Source organism: Oncorhynchus nerka, linkage group LG24 (assembly GCF_034236695.1).
Source record: "Oncorhynchus nerka isolate Pitt River linkage group LG24, Oner_Uvic_2.0, whole genome shotgun sequence".
NCBI classification, from domain to species: Eukaryota; Metazoa; Chordata; class Actinopteri; order Salmoniformes; family Salmonidae; genus Oncorhynchus; species Oncorhynchus nerka.
The window spans coordinates 51,212,326-51,238,966 of NC_088419.1; the positions used below are offsets into that span (position 1 = coordinate 51,212,326).

Consider the following 26,641-nt stretch of genomic DNA (forward strand, 5'->3'; position numbering starts at 1 on the left):
ATGTGTCCCTGAACAAAGGGGGGGTCAAAATCAAAAGTAACAGTCAGTATCTTGTGTGGCCACCAGCTGCATTAATTACTGCAGTGCATCTCCTCCACATGGACTGCACCAGATTTGCCAGTTCTTGCTGTGAGATGTTACCCCTTGTGAGATGTTTCCTCTTCCACCAAGGCACAATTGTCATGCTGGAGGGTCATGTCAGGATGAGTCTGCAGGAAGGGTACCACATGAGGGAGGAGGATGTCTTCCCTGTAACGCACAGCATTGAGATTTCTCGCAATGACAACAAGCTCAGTCCAATGATGCTGGACGCACCGCCCCAGACCATGATGGACCCTCCACCTCCAAATCGATCCCGCTCCAGAGTACAGGCCTCGGTGTAACGCTCATTCCTTCTACGATAAACGCGAATCCGACCATCACCCCTGGTGAGACAAAACCGCAACTTGTCAGTGAAGAGCACTTTTTGCCAGTCCTGTCTGGTCCAGTGACGGTGGGTTTGTCCCCATAGGCGATGTTGTTGCCAGTGATGTCTGGTGAGGACCTGCCTTACAACAGACCTACAAGCCTTCAGTCCAGCCTCTCTCAGCCTATTGTGGACTGTCTGAGCACTGAGGGGTTGTGCGTTCCTGGTGTAACTTGGGCAGTTGTTGTTGCCATCCTGTTCCTGTCCCGCAGGTGCGATGTTCGGATGTACCGATCCTGTGCAGGTGTTGTTACATGTGGTCTGCCACTGCGAGGACGATCAGCTGTCCATCCTGCCTCCCTGTAGCACTGCCTTATGCGTCTCACAAAAAGGACATTGCAATGTATTGCCCTGGCCACATCTGCAGTCCTCATGCTTCCTTGCAGCATGCAAAGGCACGTTCACGCAGATGATCAGGGACCCTGGGCATCTTTCTTTCTGTGTTTTTCAGAGTCAGTAGAAAGGCCTTTTAGTGTCCTAAGTTGTCATAACTGTGACCTTAATTGCCTACAATCTGTAAGCTTTCGTGTCTTAAACTGTTCTGCCTGCGGCTATGGAACCCTGACCTGTTCACCAGACGTGCTACCTGTCCCAGACCTGCTGTTTTCAACTCTCTACAGACAGCAGGTAGAGATACTCTTAATGATCGGCTATGAAAAGACAACTGACATTTACTCCTGAGGTGCTGACTTTTTGCACCCTCAACAACTACTTTGATTATTATTATTTGACCATGTTGGTCATTTATGAAAATGTTAACATCTTGGCCATGTTCTGTTATAATCTCCACCAGGCACAGCCAGAAGAGGCCTGGCCACCCCTCATAGCCTGGTTCCTCTCTAGGTTTCTTCCTAGGTTTTGGCCTTTCTAGGGAGTTTTTCCTAGCCACCGTGCTTCTACACCTGCATTGCTTGCTGTTTGGGGTTTTATGCTGGGTTTCTGTACAGCACCTTGTAACATCAGTTGATGTAAGAAGGGCTATATAAATTGATTTGATTTGATCTTAACGACCGTTCTACAAGTGCATGTTCATTAATTGTTTATGGTTCATTGAACAAGCATGGGAAACAGTGTTTAAACCCTTTACAATGAAAGATCTGTGAAGTTATTTGGATTTTTACAAATTATCTTTGAATGACAGGGTCCTGAAAAAGAGATGTTTCTTTTTTTGCTGAGTTTAGATACTCTTGTACCTGTTTCCTCCAGCACCTGTTTCCTCCAGCATCTTCACAAGGTCCTTTGCTGTTGTTCTGGGATTGATTTGCACTTTTCGCACCAAAGTACGTTAATCTCTAGGAGACAGAACGCGTCTCCTTCCTGAGTGGTATGACGGCTGTGTGGTCTCATGGTGTTTATACATGCGTACTATTGTATACATCCACAGGTACACCTCCAATTGACTCATATGATGTCAATTAGCCTATCAGAAACTTCTAAAATCATGACATCATTTTCTGGAATTTTCCAAGCTGTTTAAAGGCACAGTCAACTTAGTGTGTGTAAACTTCTGACCCACTGGAATTGTGATACAGTGAATTATAAGTGAAATAATCTGTCTGTAAACAATTGTCGGAAAAATTACTTGTGTCATCCACAAAGTAGATGTCCTAACCAACATGCCAAAACGATAGTTTGTTAACAAGAAATTTGTGGAGTGGTTGAAAAACGAGTTTTAATGACTCCAACCTAAGTACGTAAACTTCCGACTTCAACTGTCGCTCATTCATGTGCAACAGAGCTCTCTTCAATAGACATCTGTGTTTGAACTCCCTAAAAGCAGCCCTGGAGAAGGCCTAACAGTGTAAAAGAAAAGTGCTTTCGCATTACGATTCAGACTCTCTAATGTACAGCTGAAATGCAGTACACTTAACCGGCGTCATGCAGCAGCCACACAACTGAAAATACCGTTCTCTTCAGTGATGGTCTTAATGGACTGGACTTCAGTGACCCCAGCAACAAACTGTATTACCTACTACTGCATTGCATAAGGTACTCAGAATTAGGGTAGCAAAGTTTCCAATGATACCGGTAAACTACCAGTATGTTTGTACCTTTCAAGGTTGTTATGTCGTCTATCGCAAGATATCTAGTGGCGCTTTTGGGTACTTCAGGTTATCACAGGTGTCTGTAATTGTCTCTGGCCCTTTGTTGGGCATTAATCACATGTAAAATAAAGATGAAGATGATTTTCAAATAAAAATGGAATGACAAAGCCTTAAAATATTATCCTAAATATAAACCATCAACTTAGTGAATACCATTGGTGTTTAGTATGAGGGTTTCAGTATGAAATATCCTTGAAATTTTTTATTTACACACTTTTACTTATTTTACTATGTCAATATGTATTTGTTGTCAGTTTTTTGGCATCAAACTGGTGACAGTTGTGAAAGAGTCAATAGTTGGATGAGTTGCAGAGATATTGAAAATAATGCCAATGTTGATTAGATGCTTTATTTTCATTGATTTGGCTATTTTCACTTGAACCATATGGTTTATCAACTAAAAACTCATGGACAATATGGACACAAATATATAAAGAAAATATACTATATATGAATTAATTTTTCTAAGTTATTCAAGTATAAATGACCAACGTTACGATAGAGAGACAAATGTTTTCTTAATTACCAAAATAACTGAAGATTTGCAAACCCACACAGAATACTCAATCACCCATAATGGTTATGATGACTTTGTCTGTGTCCTAAAAATGGAGACTAAGAAAGTTGGCTTGACTCAGATCTCCCATTTCTATGTAGCAGACAGACATTATGATACATTGTCTACAGCAGATATCATCTATAGATAAATCACCTCCCCTGTCTTTTCTTGTCCGACAACTTCATATTAGAAGGGCCCGATAAAACCATCTCTCCACTGACCTAGGATACCAAACTTTTTGTCCAATTACATTGCTCCTCATTTGTATCATCCAATGAAAAGACTCCTCACCTGTACTGATCTGAGTTGTTGAACTGGATCAGGCGAGGGTTCAGTTTCTGTATCAGGATTCTGATGATGTTCATGAAGAGGATGAAATTGACCTGTCGATGAAAAACAATTTAACACAACTAAAAAAGCTCTGTTTTTAATCTATCATTTCATAAACCCCCTTTTTTTTAATCAACAGTCGTCATAAAGTACTTTACAGTAACACAACACCAGTACAAATCTGGAAAATAGGGGAGACCGAATACAAATATTCCCAGGAGGATTCAATAAAGTAAATCTAAACAAACAATATTCATCCATTTCTGGGTTGCATTGACATTATGGCAACAGTGAAGCATAGGACACAGGCCTCAATAGGATGGGACCATCTGCTGTGTTGACTATTGGTTGTTCAAGCCCAACAACAAATTTAATCTTTATACAACACTAAAACACCTGAATGAATTAAACACAACCAAACAGTTAAGAGCCCGAATGGTATCCCTCCCAGAATCAACGGAGATCAATGGAGACATATCAGAATAGGGCATCAAAGCTTAAAACCGTTCCCTTTTAAAAAAACAACGTTATTTTAAAGTAGGCACATACAGTAACAACCACAAGTGCGCTGTGACATTAGTAACAGATAATCGGTATGTCCCTTTAAGACAATCACACATTGTGTATGACTGATACTCCCATAGAGCCTAGTCACCCCAATAGAAAACACGATTGGCCCTTTGATGATCCACCAATAGGGAGAGTCCTCGTTGATGTCCCAGCATCTGTAGGAGGAGAGGGTAACGATCGGTCAGACCAAATTCAATAACAGAGATACAGACAGTACAGTACCGTAAAGTAAATAAAAGCCCTTCTGCTATTTCAGTCTCTGGTGGGAGTAAGCGCAACAAGAGCCTTTCTCAGTGCATAATATACTTGCATGTAAAAACTGTACAACCCTTTTGAGAATAGTGAGTTTCAAATCACAAACCATTTCCTATAGAAAAGGAAATGGCCTCAATTAAAGATAATACCCGATAAGGCTTATCAAATATAGAGGACTGGGAGAGTACATTTACAGAGTAATTACTCACTCAGTATCCTCAAAATACACCCTGGACCCAATCCATATGACGATGAAGACGATGGGTACACCTGAAAATGACCAAAAAAATCAAGAAAATAAACTTGAAAAGGAAAAGTGAGTGTAGATGGAAAGAGGAACATTTGTTAGTTTAAAGCCTTATGCTGCTCGGCTGAACATGAGAGACTTAAACAGCAATTATATAATGAGATGCACATTTTGGCGTAGTAGGCAGGATGCAACAATTATATGCGGAGATGTCGCAATTACTGAGTAATTATGAAGAATTCAGAACTAAGTACTAATTTCAGTAGCTGCACAGGTTTATACCAGATCTCCTTGATAGCCTACTCCCTGTGCATTCTCAATACACCTGAATGTCTAAGGAGCAAGATTTGAAATAGGAAAAGTAATGTGTTTAATGAAATGCTTGACTGAGTGGAAGAACACCTGATGTTAATATCTCAATAAAATGTGCATCATGATCAGATTGGGGGATATGGAGGCAAGACAAATCATTTGTAAGTCACAATTTCTTGATTCATATGACACCCCTCAGCTAAATCGAACAACTAAAAAAGGATGATTTTTGCACCTTCCCAATTCCTCTCAGACAATTAGTACTAATAACTAACATGCATTCAAAACTAGACCGCATGAAATCCTTAAAGTCACATAAGGGATAAAATAATTATTTAAAAAACTAAATACAAGTGGGAATTGCAGTGGGCTACTAAGTTTAACTTAATTTGTTGCATTATTCAAGTTTACTCCTCTCTATCTACAGAGAGTTATTTGTGCCATTTATGAACAGGCAATGTTTTGCACACAGTTGTTTGACCTTGTGTTCATTTGAATTCATTTTAAAACGTGGAGTGGAATCAATACCAAACAGGATTTGAATAGTGACACACATGAACCAGAGGAGCAAAAACAAATGGCTCTGTACTCCCCACCAAAGGACTTACTACAGACACAGACAGACACAGAAAGACAAATACAGACACAGACAGACAAGGATAATGTATGAGGTGCTCACCCCAGCCCAACAGGCCAAAGCCCCAGAGGCAGCGGCGGCTGTGGTGGAAGGAGGAGAGGAGCAGGGTGTTAAGGTAGAGGGCCTCCACCAGGAGCCAGAAGAAGTTAGCCATGACACAGTAGTGACAGAACACCACTGAGGCTTTACAAGCTGCCTGGGAGGGACAATATGAGAGAGAGAGAGAGAGAGAGAGAGAGAGAGAGAGAGAGAGAGAGAGAGAGAGAGAGAGAGAGACAGAGAAAGTGAAGGAAGAGAGAGAGAAGAGAAAGTGAGTGGGAAGATGGGAAGAGAGAGAGAGAGAGAGAGAAAGACAGAGAAAGTGAAGGGTGGGAAGGAAGATGGGAAGAGAGAGAGAGAGAGAGAGAGAAAGAGAGAGAGAGAAAGAGAGAGAGAAAGAGAGAGAGAGAAAGAGAGAGAAGAGAGAGAGAGAGAGAGAAAGAGAGAGAGAAAGAGAGAGAAAGAGAGAAAGAGAGAGAGTGAAGGAAGAGGGGAAAGAGAGAGAGAGAAGGGTGGGAAGGAAGAAGGGAAGAGTGAGAAAGAGATGTGAGAGTAGTGCGAAGACAGACAAACAGGGGGAAATAAGAGTGCCAGAACGAGAGCATAGTGTGTTGAATAGCTAGCAAACGGGACCTCTTCCATTTCCCTCTCAATGCATGCTCTGTGTTCTGAACAGTGGAGAGGGTGCAGTGGTTGACTTACGGTGGAGAGGGTGCAGTGGTTGACTTACGTTGGAGAGGGTGCAGTGGTTGACTTACGGTGGAGAGGGTGCAGTGGTTGACTTACGGTGGAGAGGGTGCAGTGGTTGACATACGGTGGAGAGGGTGCAGTGGTTGACTTACGGTGGAGAGGGTGCAGTGGTTGACTTACGGTGGAGAGGGTGCAGTGGTCCGTGTCCTCGCTGGCGAACAGCTTGGCGTCCTTGTTGAACACAGCCATCGCCTTCAGCATGAAGGTGACAAACAGCTGGATGTGAATATAGTTCCTGGCACAGCGAAGCCTCCTGGAAAGGACCACAAAACACAGTCAGGTATGGGGACCGCAGGGCAACCAAAAAAACACAGTCAGGAGTACTGGACAAGGGACCACATACACAAATCATGGTCATGACCAAGGACCAAACACACAAAACACAGTCAAGGTCAAGGACCAGACACACAAAACACAGTGAGGACAAAGGACCACACACATGAAATACGGTCAAGAGCATGAGGGGGGAAAAAACAACAAAATGATCAAGATCAAACAATTGCCAACAGGAAGTGAGATTGAAGCTGCACAAGCAATCAACATAAAATAAAACCACATCTCAACTGACACTTGAAAGACATTATTAAAATGAGGCCCACTAAAAAAGTTGCACAAGAACAGGGAGGATTCAGATGCAGAAACAAGAGTTGGGGATGAGAGAGAGCGAGATGCATTCATTACACAGCTATAAGAACTTCATGACGGTTTTATCACAGGTCCCACCTGCATTGTTAAAGGTTATTTAAATATAGCCATAGCATAGCATCTATAGCACATTCTTGTCATGCTCGGCAAGAGCTCATATTTAGGTTTCCAGGGTTAGTGAATAAGCCAAAAGGCCAAACCAAGTTTAGCAAATTATGCTGATATATAGCCTGTACTAGCCCCATTTCCCCCACAGACCAGTAAAAGCCCACACTTACCGTCTTCTCACTGAGGTCAATGGTGCATGGGGGAAATGGGGCTAGTTAAGATGGTACGATAAATATGAGTTATTGCATAGCGTGACCCGAACGTGCCATAGATATGCTATGGATATGTCATTAACGTTTAACACGTTAATGAATTGCTTATTGTTGTGTCATAAATTCGCTATGGATATGTAGACAAAGTAAATCAGTTAAAAGGTTCAATAAAATAAATAAAATAATTACCGGTGGGCGGGAGCGAGAGAGCAAACAAGACTGTGCTTAGCAGTAGCAGGTGTGCATTGTTGAGACTATACAGTTATACCACTTAGCATTAGCAAAGGCTTAGAGCATCTGCCCCTCTGATTATTTAAATTTTCAACTCATACAATCCAAATGTCATGGGCTCTATATATCGCCATCCCCAATGTTTGAGCCCAGTCAGTTCCCTATCACTCTGTCCAACACAACTCGCGAGCTAGCGCCCTTTACTGAAGAACGTTAGAATCACATCTGACAAGGCCAATGAACACTGTGTCTCACCGGAAGCCCCGCCTTCAACAGGTGATAAACCCTCATTCCTTCAATTCATCCGCTCTGCACCTCGAGTTGAGCAGAACCATTCACGCATTTCTTAAAAACAAACAAACATTGGAACACACGTTTTATCAGGCTTTACAACAACTTAACGGATGTAGCAGGTGAATATCTTGTTTGTAGCGCGCTGCTCATTGATCTATGTCGCAGAGCAGCTTCGCGAGTGTCAGTGAAGGTGTCAGGTTTGGTGGGAAATACCTGGCACCGGCGTTAGCTGCAGTCAAGCACCGCTTGCCTCTTTTTCCAGACTTTGTCCATGAGCTTAGCGGGTTGGAGGCGCGGTCCCTGAACGAGGTCATAATGCTGCAGGTTTACCAGACTGAGTAGTTGGCTGACCTGAGAGAGACGATTTCTCCTACGGTGTTGTTCGGCTCAACCCTGGAGTATACTGTATGCAGTCTCGTTTTGAGGAGAAAAAGAAGCAGGGGGTCGGAGAACCTTTGCTGCGGCGGTGACATTGTCTTCTAGAGGGTCTGCAGACAGAGTACAGGCGGGTAAGCGGGCTGCGCTGGCTTCCTGGTGCATACCCAAGACTGTTCCTGCTTGTCCTGTTCCACAAGAGCAGTGGCAGTCTGCTAGGCACAGGCACCATTTTGCTCCCAAGGATGACGTGAAAGCTGGTCCCTCTACGGAGCGGGGAAGGCAGCAGCCCCCCATGCACCTAGCGCGATGAGAATGGAGGTGGCATGGTCCGCTCTCCAGATGTTTGCTTGACAAAAGTACCCCCAAGTGGCAGGGCCAACCGGGGTATGTAACTGGTAGCCGAAGTCCCCAAACCCAGAGTGAACCTGGCTTCAGGCAAATGTCAGTACTTAAACACACCGTTTCTACCCCAAGTTCCACGGTGTTCACGGGTGTCAAGAGTGTCGTCTCCTCCACATGTGAGCTTAATAAAAAAGTCCCGTCAGACACTTGGTTGTTGAGAGTGGTGGAAATTTTAAAAAGGCATGGAAAATGACCAAATTCTCCCAGTCCGCCCCTTCAGATGGAGACTTACAGGAGACTTGCTGTCTGTGTCGACCAATGGCGTGCATGAGCAGTGTCACCCTGGATGATGCGAAACGTGACGTCGGGGTATAGGCTACAGTTTGTTGTGCGTCCCTCACGATTTTACGACGTCATTACTTCGACTGTTCAGGCCTCAGCGCCCGTTTTGAGAGAGGAGATTTCTTCCCTTCTCCAGAAGCAGGTAATCCAAGTGGTTTCTATGTCAGATGCCCAAGACCGCTGGTACAACCGGTATTCTCTGGTTCCCAAAAAGGGTAGGACTTTGCATCCCATTTTGGACCTGCATGCCCTAAACAAGCACCACAGGGTCTACAAATTCAGAATGCTCACGAACATTCGGATGTTACAGTCAGTGCGCCCGGGCGATTGGTTCACCACCCGTCAACCTGAAGGACACGTACTTTCATGTTGCACTATATTTCCATCACAGAAAGTTCCTGAGGTTCTGATTCAAGGCTGCAGCCTATGGTTTCTGGTCCTCACTTTCAGGCTTTCCGTCTCGCCACGCAAGTTGTGGAGGCGGGTGTGGCACCTATGCAGTGTCTGGGGCTCAGGATATTGGACTACCTGGACAATTGGCTGGTGGAAGCAGAGTCGATGGAGATGGTTTCCCATGTTCAGTCTGTCTGGTACAAGCATTATGTATGTACATTGAGTGGACCAGGAGTGACCAACTTCTTGTCTGTTTTGCTAATCTGGCTCTGGCATATGACAGCAAAAGACAGGAATTACCAAACCTCACTTCCCGGCACACCATCATTTTCTGTAAACAAATCTGTGTACCCAGATGCAATGCAATGCATAGTAAATTTACTGTTGAAGAAAAAGCCTCTTTATAATTTGCGATGTGGTATAGGCAACACTTAAGCAGAGGTGTTTTTAGGATTTCCACATACGGGGAACATTTGTTAGCAGGATTAGATTTTTTTTTTCTTTTTAAAAACACATTTCATGCAATTCTACATCAGTGACATGATAGAAGACATACGATGAATCTTTTTTAGTAATACACAAATGACCAAAATGAGTGGCTACTCTGACACTGACAAACTGAGATCAATCTGGTCTCGATTTTCAAACAAAGTTGTCATCAAGGCAAAAGTTGGCTACTTGGAAATATAAAATATATTTTCATTTGTTTAACACTTTTTTGGTTACTTCATGATTCCATATGTGTTATTTCATAGTTTTAATGTCTTCACTATTATTCTACAATATATAAAACAGTAAAAATAATGAAAAACCCTGGAATGAGTAGGTGTGTCTAAACCTTTGACTGGTACTGTAGTTAGCTAGCTAGATAATGAACTAAGTGTAAAACGCAGCTAGCTAGCTAACCAACTAGGCAGTTATCAAAGACACTCACTCGGTAACTTACCATACTTTTCTGACCAACTAGACATTACTTTAGCCACCATCGGCCGACTCCTTCTTGCCTACTCCCGTCTATAGGTCTTCTCGGTTCCAAACTATATGGCTGTAGTAGGGTGCTTCATTGTCAAAAGAAACCCACTCGCACCACCTTGTGCAGCCAGTGGCTCAGCATTCCAAATGTATTCACCTGAATCTACGTCAAGCCTGGACAATGTTCTATTTCATATTTATATGGGGCGCATGCAGCCCAGAAGTATATAAATCGATTATATCACCAATTTACTGTCAGATTGAAGAACAAAAAAGTGACATAACAGATTCATACATATACAGTGCCTTGCAAAAGTATTCATCCCTCTAGGTGTTTTTCCTATTTTGTTGCATTACAACCTGTAATTGAACATTTTTTTTGGGGGGGGGGGATTTCATGTAATGGACATATACAAAATAGTCCAAATTGGTGAAGTAAAGTCTGCAACACCACTAAGCAAGGGGCACCACCAAGCAAGCGGCACCATGAAGACCAATTAGCTCTCCAAACAGGTCAGGGACAAAGTTGTGGAAAAGTACGGATCAGGGTTGGGTTATAAAAAATATAATCCCACAGAGCACCATTAAATCCACTACTAAAAAATGGAAAGAATATGGCACTAAAATAAACCTGCCAAGAGAGGGCCGCCCACCAAAACTCACGGACCAGGCAAGGAGGGCATTAATCAGAGAGGCATCAAAGATAACCCTGAAGGAGCTGCAAAGCTCCACAGCGGAGATTGGAGTATCTGTCCATAGGACCACTTTAAGCCGTACACTCCACAGTTAAAATAAAAAAATAAGCAAACACGTTTGGTGTTTGCCAAAAGGCATATGGGAGACTCCCCAAACATGTGGAAGAAGGTACTCTGGTCAAATGAGACTAAAATTTAGCTTTTTGGCCATCAAGGAAAACGCTATGTCTGGCGCAAACCCAACACCGCTCATCACCCCGAGAACACTATCATCACAGTGAAGCATGGTGGTGGCAGCATCATGCTGTGGGGATGTTTTTCCATCGGCAGGGACTGGGAAACTGGTCAGAATTGAAGTAATGATGGCTGTTATGGCTTAGTCAAAGCCCAGACCTCAATCCAATTGTGAATCTGTGGTATAACTTAAAGATTACTGTACACCAGTGGAACCCATCCAACTTGATGGAGCTGGAGCAGTTTTTTCTTGAAGAATGGGCAAATATCCCAGATGTGCCAAGCTTATTGAGACATACCCCAAGAGACTTGCAGCTGTAATTTCTGCAAACGGTGGCTCTACAAAGTATTGACTTGGGGGGTGAATAGTTATGCACACTCAAGTTTTTCTTTTTCTTTTACTTATTTCTTGTTTTTTTTTCACAAGAAAAAATATTTTGCCTCTTCAAAGTGGTAGGCATGTTGTGTAAATCAAATGTTACAAACCCTCAAAAATGTCACATTTAATTCCAGGTTGTAAGGCAACAAAATATGAAAAATGCCAAGGGGGGTGAATACTTTCGCAAGCCACTGTACGCACTACTCATTATTGTTTGGGGGGGTTTAACCTGTTGCTCCTACCCTCTACTTTTTTGAACATTTTGTTAAAAATCGCGCAACATTTCAGCGCCCTGCTACTCATGCCAGGAATATAGTACGTTCATATGGTTAGAATGTGTGGATAGGAAACCCTCGGACGTTTTTAAAACTGGTTAAATCACGACTGTGGCTATAACATAACGTGCGTTACATCGGAAAGCGCAGGAAAACCTGATCACAGAAAATGGAAATAAATATCCTTGCGCCACTTCCAGCAATTGTTAACAGTGAGCCGAATTAGATAAGACCGAGCATTCAACTCCCACAGCATCCCCATGTTGTCTAGAGTCTTGTGAATTGAATCATCTTTGATTCTTGGTTGAACCGAAACAGGGGCACCACTTACCTCCGGTCTCCGCCCAGATCATTCTGGAAGAGCTCTCTCGTGAAATTTTTTCCAAGACGACAGCTAATGATTTTTACATCAGCCTACGGATGATTTTTATCGCTTATTAACGTTTACTAATACCTAAAGTAGCATTACAAACGTATTTCGAAGTGTTTTGTGAAAGTTTATCGTCTACTTTTTGAATTTTAAAAAATGACGTTACGTTGTGAAATCGCTGTTTTTTTCGTTTATCACACAGTCTACATATAACGATATCTTGGCTTTATATGGCCCGATTTAATCGAAATAAAGACCCAATAGTGTTTATGGGACATCTAGGAGTGCCAACAAAGAAGATGGTGAAAGGTAATGACTGTTTTCTATTTTATTGTGCGGTTTGTGTAACGCCGAAATGCTAATTATTTTGTTTACGTCCCCTGCTGTGCTTTTGTGTTGTAGTGTATTGGTGCATGCTATCAGATAATAGCTTCTCATGCTGTCGCCGAAAAGCATTTTAAAAATCTGACTTGTTGCCTGGATTCACAACGAGTGTAGCTTTAAGTTGATACCCTGCATGTGTATTTTAATGAACTTTTGAGTTTTAACTAATACTATTAGCATTTAGCGTAGCGCATTTGCATTTCCAGAGCTCTAGTTGGGACGCAAGCGTCCCAAGTAGAAGCAAGAGGTTAAGGTGAAACATGGCCTTTAAGAGTCTTTTGATGCACCCGTGCATGAATCTAAGTAACATAATAAAATAAATTCCTATCAAAATCCGTTAGTTTAAGCTAGAGATATCAGGTTTTTGCATGGCCTTTTTTTCTGAGCCTGTAGGATGTGAAATCTGAAACCACTTGAAGCTGGGATGTCCCTCCAAACATTTCATTTGCTCTTCCGACTGTCCATCAACTCCTGGCTGAACCCTACATCACAGCCACTGACGAAGCACATGCCTGCAATCGTTACATCATAGCACAATACATCAAAAAAATATATATATATATTTTTTAGCATATTTGTACTGTGTACTTGAGCTTATGTCCTCAAAAGTGACTACACCTCAGCAATATATAACTATTTTGACCAGAAAGGTGATTTTGAACATTTATTTGAGTATTCAACATTACGATAAATTATTTTTTGGGGGGATTACGCAGATTACATTCTATGAAGGTATCTTTACTTTTACTAAAGTATGAAAATTGGGTACTTTTCCCACCACATGACATATAAAATACATACAATGGGCTTCAGCCCCGGTAAGCCTCTGCATTGCCCCGGTAAGCCTCTGCATTGCCCCGGTAAGCCCCTGCATTACTCCGGACCTGCTTTAGAGAATGCTAATGCTCAGTTAGACACATCTCAGCAACCTAAAAAAGCTTGTTAGTATTTCAACCCCACAAAATATGCATCAAAGCCGAACTGAAATCTTATCAGAAACATGTTGGGTCGTTTTCACAGAAAAATATTTCACAAGTGTTTGGGGGAAGGGGGGGGGGGGGGGAGTTATCTTCCCGGTCCCTAAATGTCTTTGCGCCATGAAAGAAGCAGAGATGACAGAGAAAACATTACCAATGTCAACTAGATTAAAGCATCAATGTATGGTATTCTGGTGAGCAAGGGTTAATTTAGTCTTCTAGGAAAACATATGACAGAAGTGAAGCTGCATGTATCTAATTATAGATGAGTTGACTAACAAATAGCCTACCAAAATGTCTGAATTTATAAGCAGAAACATATCTAAATCCCACAAAATATCTCCTGCACCCCCTGTCAAAAAAATCATTTATTAGCCTGCATGGTCAATCCATACAGCATTTAATGTGTTGCGGCCTCTGCAGAAGGAAGAACATTCATACTTCTTGCGCTTCTCTGAACAGAGCAGAACTGTTGTGAAGGAAGAAGTCAAGTAAGTAGGTTTCAGGACCTCCTGCCCCCAACTACCGTCAACCAATCATGTCAATGCGGAGCTACACAGAGCCCTCCGCATTGTTACAAAATGTGGGTGGTTTAAGGCGATGAGGTACAGAGCTCGATTTGGCCTGTCACAAGTCTCCGGAGGCTTCGAAAGTGAGTTACACCTTCCATACTGAGCCTCCGGACCACATTGCCAGATCAAGCATAAATGGCCTCAGATTTGAATTTTATCACATATCGTCAGACGGTCGTGGATTGCTTATTAGCAATTGCGGGCTGAACAAACAGCTTGACCCGCTCACCACTAGTAGGCGCCCACTCCACCAGGGGTCTGTTGGCATCTTGGGCAGAGATATTTGTGGGGAGTTGGGCATCACCACACATTTTTATGAGGTTTTATCGCTTGGATGTCACTACCCCCAGTGCAGCCTGCTGCCCACAGTGTGTTTATGGCTGGGGCAGCATATTAAACAATACTGCAGGTTTTCCTGTCCAGTTGCAACTCTGGGTGGTCTGCCATGGGCCATTTTGGTTGGTGTCTGCTGGGGTCGTCTTGCGGCGTGATGTCATGTACCCATTGCGGTGTTGTACAGAGCTGAAAGGGAACGAAGTTATGACTAACTACTGTTCCCTGCAGGGCCGAAACAAGGTACAACACCTGTTCGGCCTGTGCCGCCAGTTCTGGTCTCGGTGAAGAGGTACTGAATTGAAGGAATTAATCCGTATCTCGGGTTAATCACCTGTGTAAAACAGGGATTCCGGTGAGGCACAGTGTTCATTGGCTTTGTCAGGCGTGATTAGTTTGTTCTTCAAAATAGGGCGATATTTAAAATAAATACAATATTGAATGACACAGCTGTAAAACATTATCCTAAATATAAACCATACATTTAGTGAATACCATTGGTGTTTAATATGATGGTTTCAGTATGAAATATCCTCTTTAATATTATTTAAACAATATGGACAATATGGACCCAGAAATAAAAAATACATACTATATATGAATACATTTTCAAAGTTATTCAAGTATAAATTACCAACAAGTTACTATAGATTGCCATCGATTTTTTTGTTAATTACCAAAATGACTGCAGATTCCGGCAACTTTGCAACCCTAGTCATAACTGTACGATACAAAACACCACTCTCTTTTACCTTCATTAATTAAAGAGACTCCCTTTCATTTGGTACGAGGCAGAGAGAGAGAGAGCCAGAGCGAGAGAGACAGCAAATCACAATCTATGGATTTGTCCTTTCAGAGTGCCCACATGTTTGATTAGATTAGACTGCAAAAAAATGTCTGGAGGGAGAGGAGGGAGGAGAGGAGGAGAGATGAGAGGAGGAGAGATGAGAGGAGGGAGAGAAGATGAGGGAGGAAAGCGTGCTAGACATTCTCTCAACAGGATCGTCTGAAACCAACATAGGTGTAGCGGGGAGAAATGGAGTGCCATTGTCCCTCATTAGTGACAGGGGTCCTAGGCTTCACCCCTATGGTAAAATGGACAGAATACAGCACAGAGCTGCAGAACGGCAAACTATAGGTTTTCTTAGTCTGAGAAGAAATGTTGGTTACCTCTTTATAAGGATCTGATCACATCTCTACTTCTGTTAGTTCAAGTTATATTGAGAAATCTTTCATTTGACTAATATACAGTTGAAGTCGGAAGTTTACATACACTTAGGTTGGAGTCATTAAAACTCGTTGTTCAACCAGTAAAACTTGTTTCCACAAATTTCTTGTTAACTAACTATAGTTTTGGCAAGTCAGTTAGGACATCTACTTTCTGCATGACACAAGTCATTTTTCCAACAATTGTTTACAGACAGATTAATTCACTGTATCACAATTCCAGTGGGTCAGAAGTTTACATACACCAAATCAAATTTATTTGTCACATACACATGGTTAGCAGATGTTAATGCGAGTGTAGCGAAATACTTGTGCTTCTAGTTCCGACAATGCAGTAATAACCAACAAGTAATCTAACCTAACAATTTCAAAACTACTACCTTATACACACAAGTGTAAATGGATAAAGAATATGTACATAAAGATATATGAATGAGTGATGGTACAGAACGGCATAGGCAAGATGCAGTATATGGTATCGAGTACAGTATATACATATGAGATGAGTAATGTAGAGTATGTAAACAAAAGTGGCATAGTTTAAAGTGGCTAGTGATACATAAAGATGCAGTAGATGATATAGAGTACAGTATATACATATACATATGAGATGAGTAATGTAGGGTATAATGTAAACATTATATTAGGTAGCATTGTTTAAAGTGGCTAGTGATATATTTTACATCAATTATTTGACTGTGCCTTTAAACAGCTTGGAAAATTCCAGAAAATCATGTCATGGCTTTAGAAGCTTCTGATAGGCTAATTGACATAATTTGAGTCAATTGGTGGTGTACTTGTGGATGTATTTCAAGGTCTACCTTTAAACTCAGTGCCTCTGCTTAACATCATGGGAAAATCAAAAGAAATCAGCCAAGACCTCAGAAAAACAATTGTAGACCTCCACAAGTCTGGTTCATCCTTGGGAGAAATTTCCAAACGCAAGGAGGTACCACGTTCACCTGTACAAACAATAGTGTGCAAGTATAAACACCATGGGACCACGCAGCCGTCATACCGCGCAGGAAGGAGACACGTTCTGTCTCCTAGAGATGAACATACTTTGGTGCAAAAAGTGCAAATCAATCGCAGAACAACAGCAAAGGACCTTGTGACAATGCTGACGTAAACCGGTACAAAAGTATCTATATCCACAGTAAAATGAGTCCTATATCGACATAACCTGAATGGTCCGCTCAGCAAGGAAGAAACCACTGCTCCAAAACCAACATAAAAAAGCCAGACTACGGCTCACAACTGCACATGGTGACGAAGATCGTACTTTTTGGAGAAATGTCCTCTGGTCTGATGAAATAAAAATAAAACTGTTTTGCCATAATGACCATCGTTCTGTTTGGAGGAAAAAGGGGGAGGCTTGCAAGCCGAAGAACACCATCCCTACCGTGAAGCACGGGGGTGGCAGCATCATGTTGTGGTGGTACTTTGCAGCAGGAGGGACTGGCACTCTTCACAAAATAGATGGCATCATGAGGATGGAAATTATGTGGATATATTGAAGCCACGTCTCAAGACATCAGTCACGAAGTTAAAGCTTGGTCGCAAATGGGTCTTCCAAATGGACAATGACCCCAAGCATACTTCCAAAATGGCCTAAGGACAACAAAGTCAAGGTATTGGAGGGATCATCACAAAGCCCTGACCTCAATCCTATAGAAAATATGTGGGCAGAACTGAAAAAGTGTGTGCGAGCAAGGAGGCCTACAAACCTGACTCAGTTACACCAGCTCTGTCAGGAGGAATGGGCCAAAATTCACCCAACTTATTGTGGGAAGCTTAAACTTCTGACCCACTGGGAATGTGATGAAAGAAATAAAAGCTGAAATAAATCATTCTCTCTACTATTATTCTGACATTTCACATTCTTAAAATAAAGTGGTGATCCTAACTGACCTAAAACAAGGATTTTTTACTAGGATTAAATGTCAGGAATTGTGAAAAACTGAGTTTAAATGTATTTGGCTAAGCTGTATGTAAACTTCCGACTTCAACTGTAATTTCTGTGGGTGGACCATGGAAAATCATGTGGAATCTGGAACTGTTCCAGCCATTCTTCATCCCAATCAATCAATTAATTAATCAACAAATCAATCACCTGGTACACCAGGTTACAACCTTTGACCTCCACCTACCTGAAGAGCAGCAGAATCACCACGGCGATGGACAGGAAGAACAGGGAGGTGCCGTAGCCAATGGAGTAGATCAGCTTCACCGTGGCAAAGTATGACTCCTGCATGGTTTTCACATACAGAGAAGTAGACATCACAGTTTCAGAGTAGCAGTGCTGATCTGGGATCAGGTCTGACCGTGTGCCCTATCCATATAAATGTTATTCATTATGAACTAAAAGGCCAAACTGATCCTATACCAGCATTACAACTTTGACTGTAAATATGGGCCCAGTTTCCTGCAAAAGTTGGCATTTATAAAAAACTTAACTTGTCCTTACCTCCACGCAAACTGTAGAGCTTGTGTATGTACATTTTCTTGTGGTCTAGGTATTATATGGCAAGCAGACAAGTAAATATTTTGTGCAAATGGGGGATATGATGACAGGCTTATCGAGAAAGAAAGATTTAGAAAACGGGAAAATAAAATCCAGGTGTTTACCGTTAGTAAGAAATGCAAAAATGTGTTTTATTTTTGGAGTTAAAAGAATTAGACTTGGAAATCTATTTCCTTTTTCTTTTGTTTTCATAACCACTGCAGAATACTTTTCTCACCTTTTCTGTGTGGGATGGGTTCATATTCCCGAAGTACCTATATAACAAATTACCAGGCGCATCTCTCATTTAATTGTCCATAACAATTGTCCATAGTTTTTTCTTTCAGAAACTGTCACAGTCCTTTGCCAAATACAGTATAAAGTTGTTGCACAAGATTAAAACATTCTGCCAACATCTCCAAAAACATTTGATCAAATGTGCCATTGCTCTTTCGTTTAAATATTACTATGGCCTAAATCCAATAGTTTCAAATTATACCGCAAATAAAGGGAGTTATTGTCACCATAAAAGGTGAATGGAGGAAGAGTTATAATGCTTGTTCAAGAACGCACAGTATTAGGATGGATCTTACTGGTAACGGGCATGCAAATGTGATGCACCATGTTTAAAAATCTCAATCTTTTGAGACGTTCGTATCCTTTGCACTCAGATATATAGTGTGACATGAACAAAACATTTGTAAATGAGGCCTCAGGACTTGTATTCATGGAGCCTCTCATAGTATGAGTGCTGATCTAGGATCAATTCTGCCTTTTAGATCATAATGAACATGATTGTATGGACAGGCGGACCTGATTCTAGATCAGTAGTCCTTCTCTGAGACATGTAAACCCTGCTAACTGTCTCTTAATCATATCATTATTCATGACTCATACAAGTGATTCGTCATAACATACTCCGCTCATGTCTACCGAACCAAAACTAGGCTATTCATGGTTGCCAATCACATCGTGTCTTCATGGAACATGGTTGAGCTTTCAACCGTGGTACTGATTATGTGAAGATACAAAAATCCAAGCCAAATCCTCTAGTCTGGTTTACCAGAATGATCCACTAGACAAACAAAATACAACTAAATATCCATCCTCACTCTTTAAAAAAGGATAGAAATGTATTTATTACTAAGCTATAAAATTCTACACAATTGAGTGACATTTAGATATGGATAGACTCTCCAAATCGTTATTGTTCCAAATAACTATATCCTTCCAAAATTGAAATGGCATGGTCATTACATTCCGTTGAAATCAAATTCCAATAAATATATACAAACGGGAGACAATTACATATGAATAGACTCTCCAAATCGTTATTAGTCGGTCGCTGAAATGACATGGGTATATTTCACTTAAATTGACTACTCAAATCAGTAGTGAGTAAGCTAATATCTACATTTAACAATGGATACTCAACCATCCGCCAACAACCCCTTCATTCGTTTTTATGTGTGCCATAATTGCACTTGATTCCAACATAGATTTACAGTACAGGCGAATGGAAGTCTGCCCTTCAACAGACTTCCCAACAGCAGGAAGCAATTTCACAAGGTAAAATGTAGCATTTTTCAATTCAACTGTCTGCAACAGATGATTGTTGATTGCTTTTCTGGTGTCCAAACTTTAAATCCTGTCCACTAATATCATTTATGAAACACTCAAATGTCTATACATTTCCTCCAAGGACCAAATGAAGTCAGGGCTAAGGTTGCAAAGGGAGTGTATATTACTGGAAACTTTTTAAGTTTACCAGTAAACTACCAGAATTTTGGTAACTTTCAAGGATTTTATGTAATCTATCACAAGATATCTAGTAGCCCTGTTGGGTGCTTCAGATTATCACCGCTGTGGTGTCATTATCTCTGGCCCTCTGTCTGTCCATAATCACATGTCAAATATAAAACATAAATAATTATCCTGCATATAAACCATCAACTTAGTGAATACTATTGGTGTTTTAGTATGAGAGTTTCAGTATGAAATATCCTTTCTATTTTTATTTACACACTTTTACTTATTTTACTATGTCAATATGTATTTGTTGTGACTGTTTTGGCATCATGAGTTGCAGAGGGTAAAATAAAAAATGATTCCAAATAATTCCATTGTTGATTCAAATGCTTTTTTTTTCATTAATTAGGCTATTTTCTCTTAAACCATATGGTCTATCTACAAAAACATGAATTCTATATATGAATACATATTTTTAAGTTATTCAAGTATAAATTACCAAAGTTACAATAGACTGCTATAGATTTTCTGTTAATTGCCTAAATTACTGAAGATTCCAGTAACTTTGCTAAATTACCGGTAGCTTTGCAACCCAAGTCAGGGCTCACTTCCCTTAGTAAACAGTAGGAATCAAGCCAGGGAGATTGTAGTCCATGACTATGGGTAAAATGTTCTTGCATGCTCCTATGAATGATTTCAGATCAAGATGCATTTGGCACTGTTCCAAACCAAATACTGTCAAAACACATTGATACAGCCGCAGTTCAGTCGATTGCATTGACAGACCACAGCTGTAAAGATATTGTTAGTAAAAACAGTACACTGCAGATGCTCATAATGACCCCCTGACCTTATCACATGACCCTTCTCTCTCTCACCTCTGGAATGTGAATGTTGTCATCCACACTACAGGCTATGTGGTACGGGGGGAAGGGTTGAGACCATCCGTTGCTAGTGCAGTTTCGGCTAACTAACCCTGCTGAGGTAGAGGTCAAAGGTTAGGAGTCACCTGTGATGAGAAACAGAAGCACTATGAGGGGCTGGACTACAGGCTGTCAGTCACTGCGACTGACAGGGATTGGAAGCCAGTGGAAAACGGACAGAGAGAGAATTACTGTAAAAGAGTAAAGCATAACATAGTACCTGTATGTCATTGTATATTATATGTATACTTTATACAGTACATCATGGTATCTCCACCCACACACACATTCCCCCCTGCCCTTTACTGTGACAAATGTCAACTGCACCTGTGTTATTCCCAAAAAGAGAGAAGACAGCAGGGCAGGCCATGTGGAATGTCTCCCCAACCGCAGCATATGGCCAACACACCACAGAGTCCCAGAACGCTAGACAACCTTCAGGAGAGAGAGTGAGAATAAGAGAGGGAGAGAGACAGAGCCAGAGAGGGAAGGATAGAGCGCGAAAGAGACACAGATGAGCGAGACAGAGATAAAGGTGATGTATGATCTACTCAGTTACCTGTACATTTCTGTAAGAAAAGGTACAGTATGTTACCATGAATTCCAAAGCAACTTTGGTTTAGCAGTACATTACTGTAAATGTACAGTGATCAGTGGTGGCTGCTGAGTGGAGGATGGCATCAACACACATGGAAACCATGTGTTCAATGTATTTGATACAATTCCACTTATTCCGCTCCAGCCATTCCCACGAGCCCATCCTCCCCAATTAAGGTGCCCCCAACATCCTGCGACAGCGACGTAATGTAAAACCAAAGTTTCTTCAGGAATTTACGGTAACATACTGTATCTTTGTACTGGCTGCCAGTAAGTTACCGTAAAAACAACAGGATTTTTTTCAGTGTACTTAATCGAAACCTAAACACAATACCAAGAATTGAATCTTGCTATAAATGACATACATACAGTTGAAGAAGTCGGAAGTTTACATACACCTTAGCCAAATACATTTAAACTCAGTTTTTCACAATTCCTAACATTTAATTCTAGTAAAAAATCCCTGTTTTAGGTCAGTTAGGATCACCACTTTATTTTAAGAATTTGAAATGTCAGAATAATAGTACAGAGAATGATTTATTTCAGCTTTTATTTCTTTATCACATTCCCAGTGGGTCAGAAGTTTATATACACTCAATTAGTATTTGGTAGCATTGCCTTTAAATTGTTTAACTTGGGTCAAACGTTTCGGCTTGCCTTTCACAAGCTTCCCACAATAAGTTGGGTGAATTTTGGCCCATTCCTCCTAACAGCGCTGGTGTAACTGAGTCAGGTTTGTAGGCCTCCTTGCTCAGACACGCTTTTTCAGTTCATCCCAACAAATGTTCTATAGGTTTGAGGTCAGGGCTTTGTGATGGCCACTCCAATACCTTGACTTTGTTGTCCTTAAGCCATTTTGGAAGTATGCTTGGGGTCATTGTCCATTTGGAAGACCCATTTGCGACCAATCTTTAACTTCCTGACTGATGTCTTGAGATGTGGCTTCAATATATCCACATAATTTTCTGGCCTCAAGATACCATCTATTTTGTGAAGTGCACCAGTCCCTCCTGCAGCAAAGCACCCCCACAACATGATGCTGCCACCCCTGTGCTTCACTGTTGGGATGGTGTTCTTCGGCTTTGTACAGGTGAACGTGTTACCTTCAGGCATTAGGAAATTGCTCCCAAGGATGAACCAGACTTGTGGAGGTCTACAATTGTTTTTCTGAGGTCTTGGCTGATTTATTTTAGTTTTCCCATGATGTCAAGCAAAGAGGCACTGAGTTTGAAGGTAGGCCTTGAAATACATCCACAGGTACACCTCCAATTGACTCAAATTATGTCAATAGTCTATCAGAAGCTTCTAAAGCCATGACATAATTTTCTGGAATTTTCCAAGCTGTTTAAAGGCACAGTCAGTGTATATAGTGTATATAAACTTCTGACCCACTGGAATTGTGATATAGTGAATTATAAGTGAAATAATCTGTCTGTAAACAATTGTTGGAAGAATTACTTGTGTCATGCACAAAGTAGATGTCCTAACCGACGTGCCAAAACTATAGTTTGTTTGAAGAAATGCATGGAGTGGTAGAAAAACGAGTTTTAATGACTCCAACCTGAGTGTATGTAAACTTCCGACTACAACTGTATCTTATGTCCTCTCTTTTGATAAATCATAATGCATGTATTACTTTTCCACTACGATAGTTTTCCCCTCTTAATCTGTCCTTTCCGCAAATGATTCTCTGCAAACCATTTATTCAATAGCGGACTCTCACGTTTAGATGTGAACATATATCATATTATGACAATCTATACTCGAGATCTAATCTATGAGCCGTAAACTGGAGTCAGAAAGCGTAATGGGTGATTCTAGGAGGATAATGTCACGGATACCTAGCATACTGTGGTTCTGCAATGCATCGAAGTTGAAAAGTACTGTACTGTTTTCAACTGTACTGTGGTTCTGCTCTGCAATGTATTGAAGACAACGCCGCTCCTCCCTCTCCAGCTCAAAGATGTACTCGCAGTCTGGGTGCAGACTCGAAGGAACCTGGGCGAGAAAGGGGGCGGGGGTGGGTCAGATACAGGCAGACAAACAGAGAGCAAGAGAGAAACAGTGAAAGAGAGAGGGGGGGGGGGGGGGGACTACTATTGGAACAAAAATGTAAACCATGGAGAAAAAAACGAATAATTCTCACCATAAGTGTATGGAAGAACACTCAAGTCTCCCTCCAGCAACCCACCTACCCAGGCTAGGCCTGATTGGCTAAATAGGTGTTACGTGACTATAGTCAGGCGAGAGTTCCATCAGGCCCCCTAGCAACCCCTAGCAACAGAGGTATGAACTGCCCTCTACTGAAAGACAAGAGTCAGGATCTGGGGGATGGTAATCTACTTGATGCAACCTGGGGTCACAAAGTTTCTGTCTCCAAGACAGGCTGAGGGAGTAGGGTTTTCTACAGCTGCCCCAACATGTAAATAGGACATTTGTAACTCTGTGAAACCAGCTTACCTGTCTTGTTGTCTAGCAAAGGAATTTGTGGAAGGTACAGTACTACGCAGCGCACAGACCACCACGCGCAATCAACTTAGTCGAGATACGTTGAGTTTCCTTGTAGGCCTATTTGCCAGCGAAAATGTATAAATACCGTATACAGGGGTATTTCGGAGAAGCAACAGGATGGTTTTTCAATGCCATCATTTCTTTGAAGTTTTTCAATACATTTGAATACCTGCAGTCAACCTGTGCAATACATTAGGAAAAAAAGTGGATTGCGTTATTCAAGTCATATGTCACATTATTTTACATTATGAAACTTACCGTAGTTCCCCAGAACAGTTGAGCCAGTCACATTTGTTTGTAAATAGCACAACGGGAGAAAGTAGGAGCTGGTGAGTCCATAGCCTTCAATATCTATCAGTGAGTCTCTGTTGTGCAGCTGCACATGAGGTGATGAAGATACACTTGTATGCAATTCACTACTAAATGTTTACCCTCAGATATCTTATAATGGCTTTCTGCCAGAAGTCAAAGAGCTCTGGATTTAACTGTCTTTTCGTTTTTTGCTCGTCAGCATTTAGCTAACAGCGTCTATGTGATTTCGCGATTAGTTTGTGCTAATTTATTTAGCATTCTGGTAATAAGGGGCCCAATGGGCTTTCTTGCACTTTTAGCGCCCCTTGTGTGCAATGCCGGTAATATTGTAAATCCCGGGATGAGAGAAGGATGGAATGAAAATCTGGATACCACCCAAGCGTACTGTATAGCCTAATCCCTGTTTCTGTTTGAGTCTTTTGTTAAATGTGAAACAATGTCAAATAAAATAGTTATTGTAACATGCTTCATAAACAACAGGTGTAGACTAGCAGATTACAATAAAAAAAAAAATAACACGAGGACTAAAGAAATACACAATGAGCAATGATACAGTAGCGTGGCTATATACGAGCCGATGCGCAGAGGTACGATAGACAGGATAGATAATAGACACTAGCAGCAGCGTATGTAATGTATGGAAGTGTGTGTGTGGCGAATGTGTGCCTGTGTATACGTGTTGTGTGAGTGACTGTGTGTGTATGATTTGGAGTGTAATTATTTGTGGGTAGAGTCCCGTGTGTGTGCATCCGTTTCCTGTAGTCCACGATCAGCTCATTTGTCTTGCCAACGTTGAGGGAGAGGTTGTTGTCCCGGCACCACACTGCCAGGTATCTGACCTCCTCCCGATAGCCTGTCTCGTCATCATTGGTGATCAGGTCTACTACCACTGTCGTGTCACCAGCAAACTTGATGATGGTGTTGGAGGTGTGCACGGCCACGCAGTCGTGGGTGAACAGGGAGTACAGGGGGGGAATAGGCACGCACCCTTGAGAGGCCTCCGTGTTGAGGGTCAGCATGGCAGTTGTGTTTGGACTACCCTCACCAACTGGGGGCAGCCCATCAAGAAGCCAGGATCCAGGTGCAAAGGGAGGCGTTCAGTCCCAGGGTCCTTAGCTTAGTGATGAGCTTGGAGGAGACTATGGTGTTGAATGCTGAGCTGTAGTCAATGAACAGCATTCTCATGTAGGTATTCCTTTTGTCCAGGTGTGATAGGTCAGTGTGGAGTGCAATAGAGATTGCGTCATCTGTGGATCAGTTTGTGACATATGCAAATTGTAGTGGGTCCAGGATTTCTGGGATGATGGTGTTGATGTGAGCCATGACCAGCCTTTCAAAGCATTTCATGGATACAGATGTGTGCTATGGGCGGTAGTCATTTAGACAGATTACCTTGGCGTCCTTGGCACAGGGACTATGGTGGTCTGCTTGAAACATGTAGGTATTACAGACTGGGCCTGGGAGAAATTGAAAATGACAGTGAAGTCCTTGCCAACTAGTCAGCGCCTGCTCTGAGTATGCGTCCTGGTAATCTGTCTGGCCCTGCGGCCTTGTGAATATTAACTTGCTTAAAAGGGTCTTACTCACATCGGCTATGGAGAGCGTGATTACACAGTCGTCCGGAACAGCTGGTGCTCTCAGACATGGTTCAGTGTTGCTTGCCTCGTAGCGAGCATAGAAGGCATTTAGCTTGTCTGGTAGGCTTGCGTCACTGGGTAGCTCTCGGCTGGGTTTACCTTTGTAATCCATGATAGTTTGCAAGCCCTGCCAAATCCAACGAGAGTCAGAGCCTGTGTAGTAGATTTTGATATTTGTTCTGTATTGACTCTTTGCCTGTTTGATGATTCATCGGAGGGCATAGCGGGATTTCTTGTAAGTGGATTAGTGTCCCACTCCTTGAAAGCGGCAGCTCTAGCTTCTAGCTCAGTGCGGATGTTGACTGTAATCCATGGCTTCTGGTTGGGATATGTACATTCCATTCATGTGGGGACAACGTCATCAATGCACTTATTAATGAAGACGGTGACTGATGTGGTAAACTCTGGCTAGAGAAACAGTCCTGTAGCTTAGCATCTGCTTCATCGGACCACTTCCATCTTGAACATGTCACTGGCACTTCCTGTTTGAGTTGTTGCTTCTAATCAGTAACCAGGAGGATAGATTTATGGTCAGAGGGCGAGAGTGGAGTAAATGTGATCTCAAGTTATTTTTCCTCTGGTTGCACAGGTGACATGCTGGTAGAAATTAGGTGAAATGGATTTCATTTTTCCTGCATTAAAATCCCAGGACACTAGGAGCGGCGCTTCTGGATGAGCATTTTCTTGTTTATTTATAGCTCGTTGAGTGTGGTCTTAGTGCTAGCATCAGTTTGTGGTGGTAAATAGACAGCTTCCAGTCCTGTTGTGTCTGTTTG

The 26,641-nt window shown here is 41.8% G+C and overlaps 1 protein-coding gene across 1 annotated transcript in view; it reads right to left on the reverse strand.

The window, feature by feature from the left end:
- The window catches only part of LOC115108718 (growth hormone-releasing hormone receptor-like), a 35,916-nt gene extending 9,939 nt beyond the window's left edge, over positions 1-25,977 (reverse strand). Inside the window, exons 1-11 of the mRNA XM_065008499.1 lie at positions 25,812-25,977; positions 24,996-25,276; positions 23,295-23,403; positions 21,136-21,243; positions 20,764-20,861; positions 17,784-17,881; positions 6,391-6,523; positions 5,524-5,677; positions 4,495-4,555; positions 4,116-4,185; positions 3,422-3,513 (exon numbers count right to left, since the gene is read on the reverse strand). Of these exons, the coding sequence (XP_064864571.1) occupies positions 3,422-3,513; positions 4,116-4,185; positions 4,495-4,555; positions 5,524-5,677; positions 6,391-6,523; positions 17,784-17,881; positions 20,764-20,861; positions 21,136-21,243; positions 23,295-23,403; positions 24,996-25,276; positions 25,812-25,977 (1,370 nt within the window). The remainder of the gene's footprint in view (positions 1-3,421; positions 3,514-4,115; positions 4,186-4,494; positions 4,556-5,523; positions 5,678-6,390; positions 6,524-17,783; positions 17,882-20,763; positions 20,862-21,135; positions 21,244-23,294; positions 23,404-24,995; positions 25,277-25,811) is intronic.
- Between the last annotated feature and the right edge of the window lie 664 nt (positions 25,978-26,641).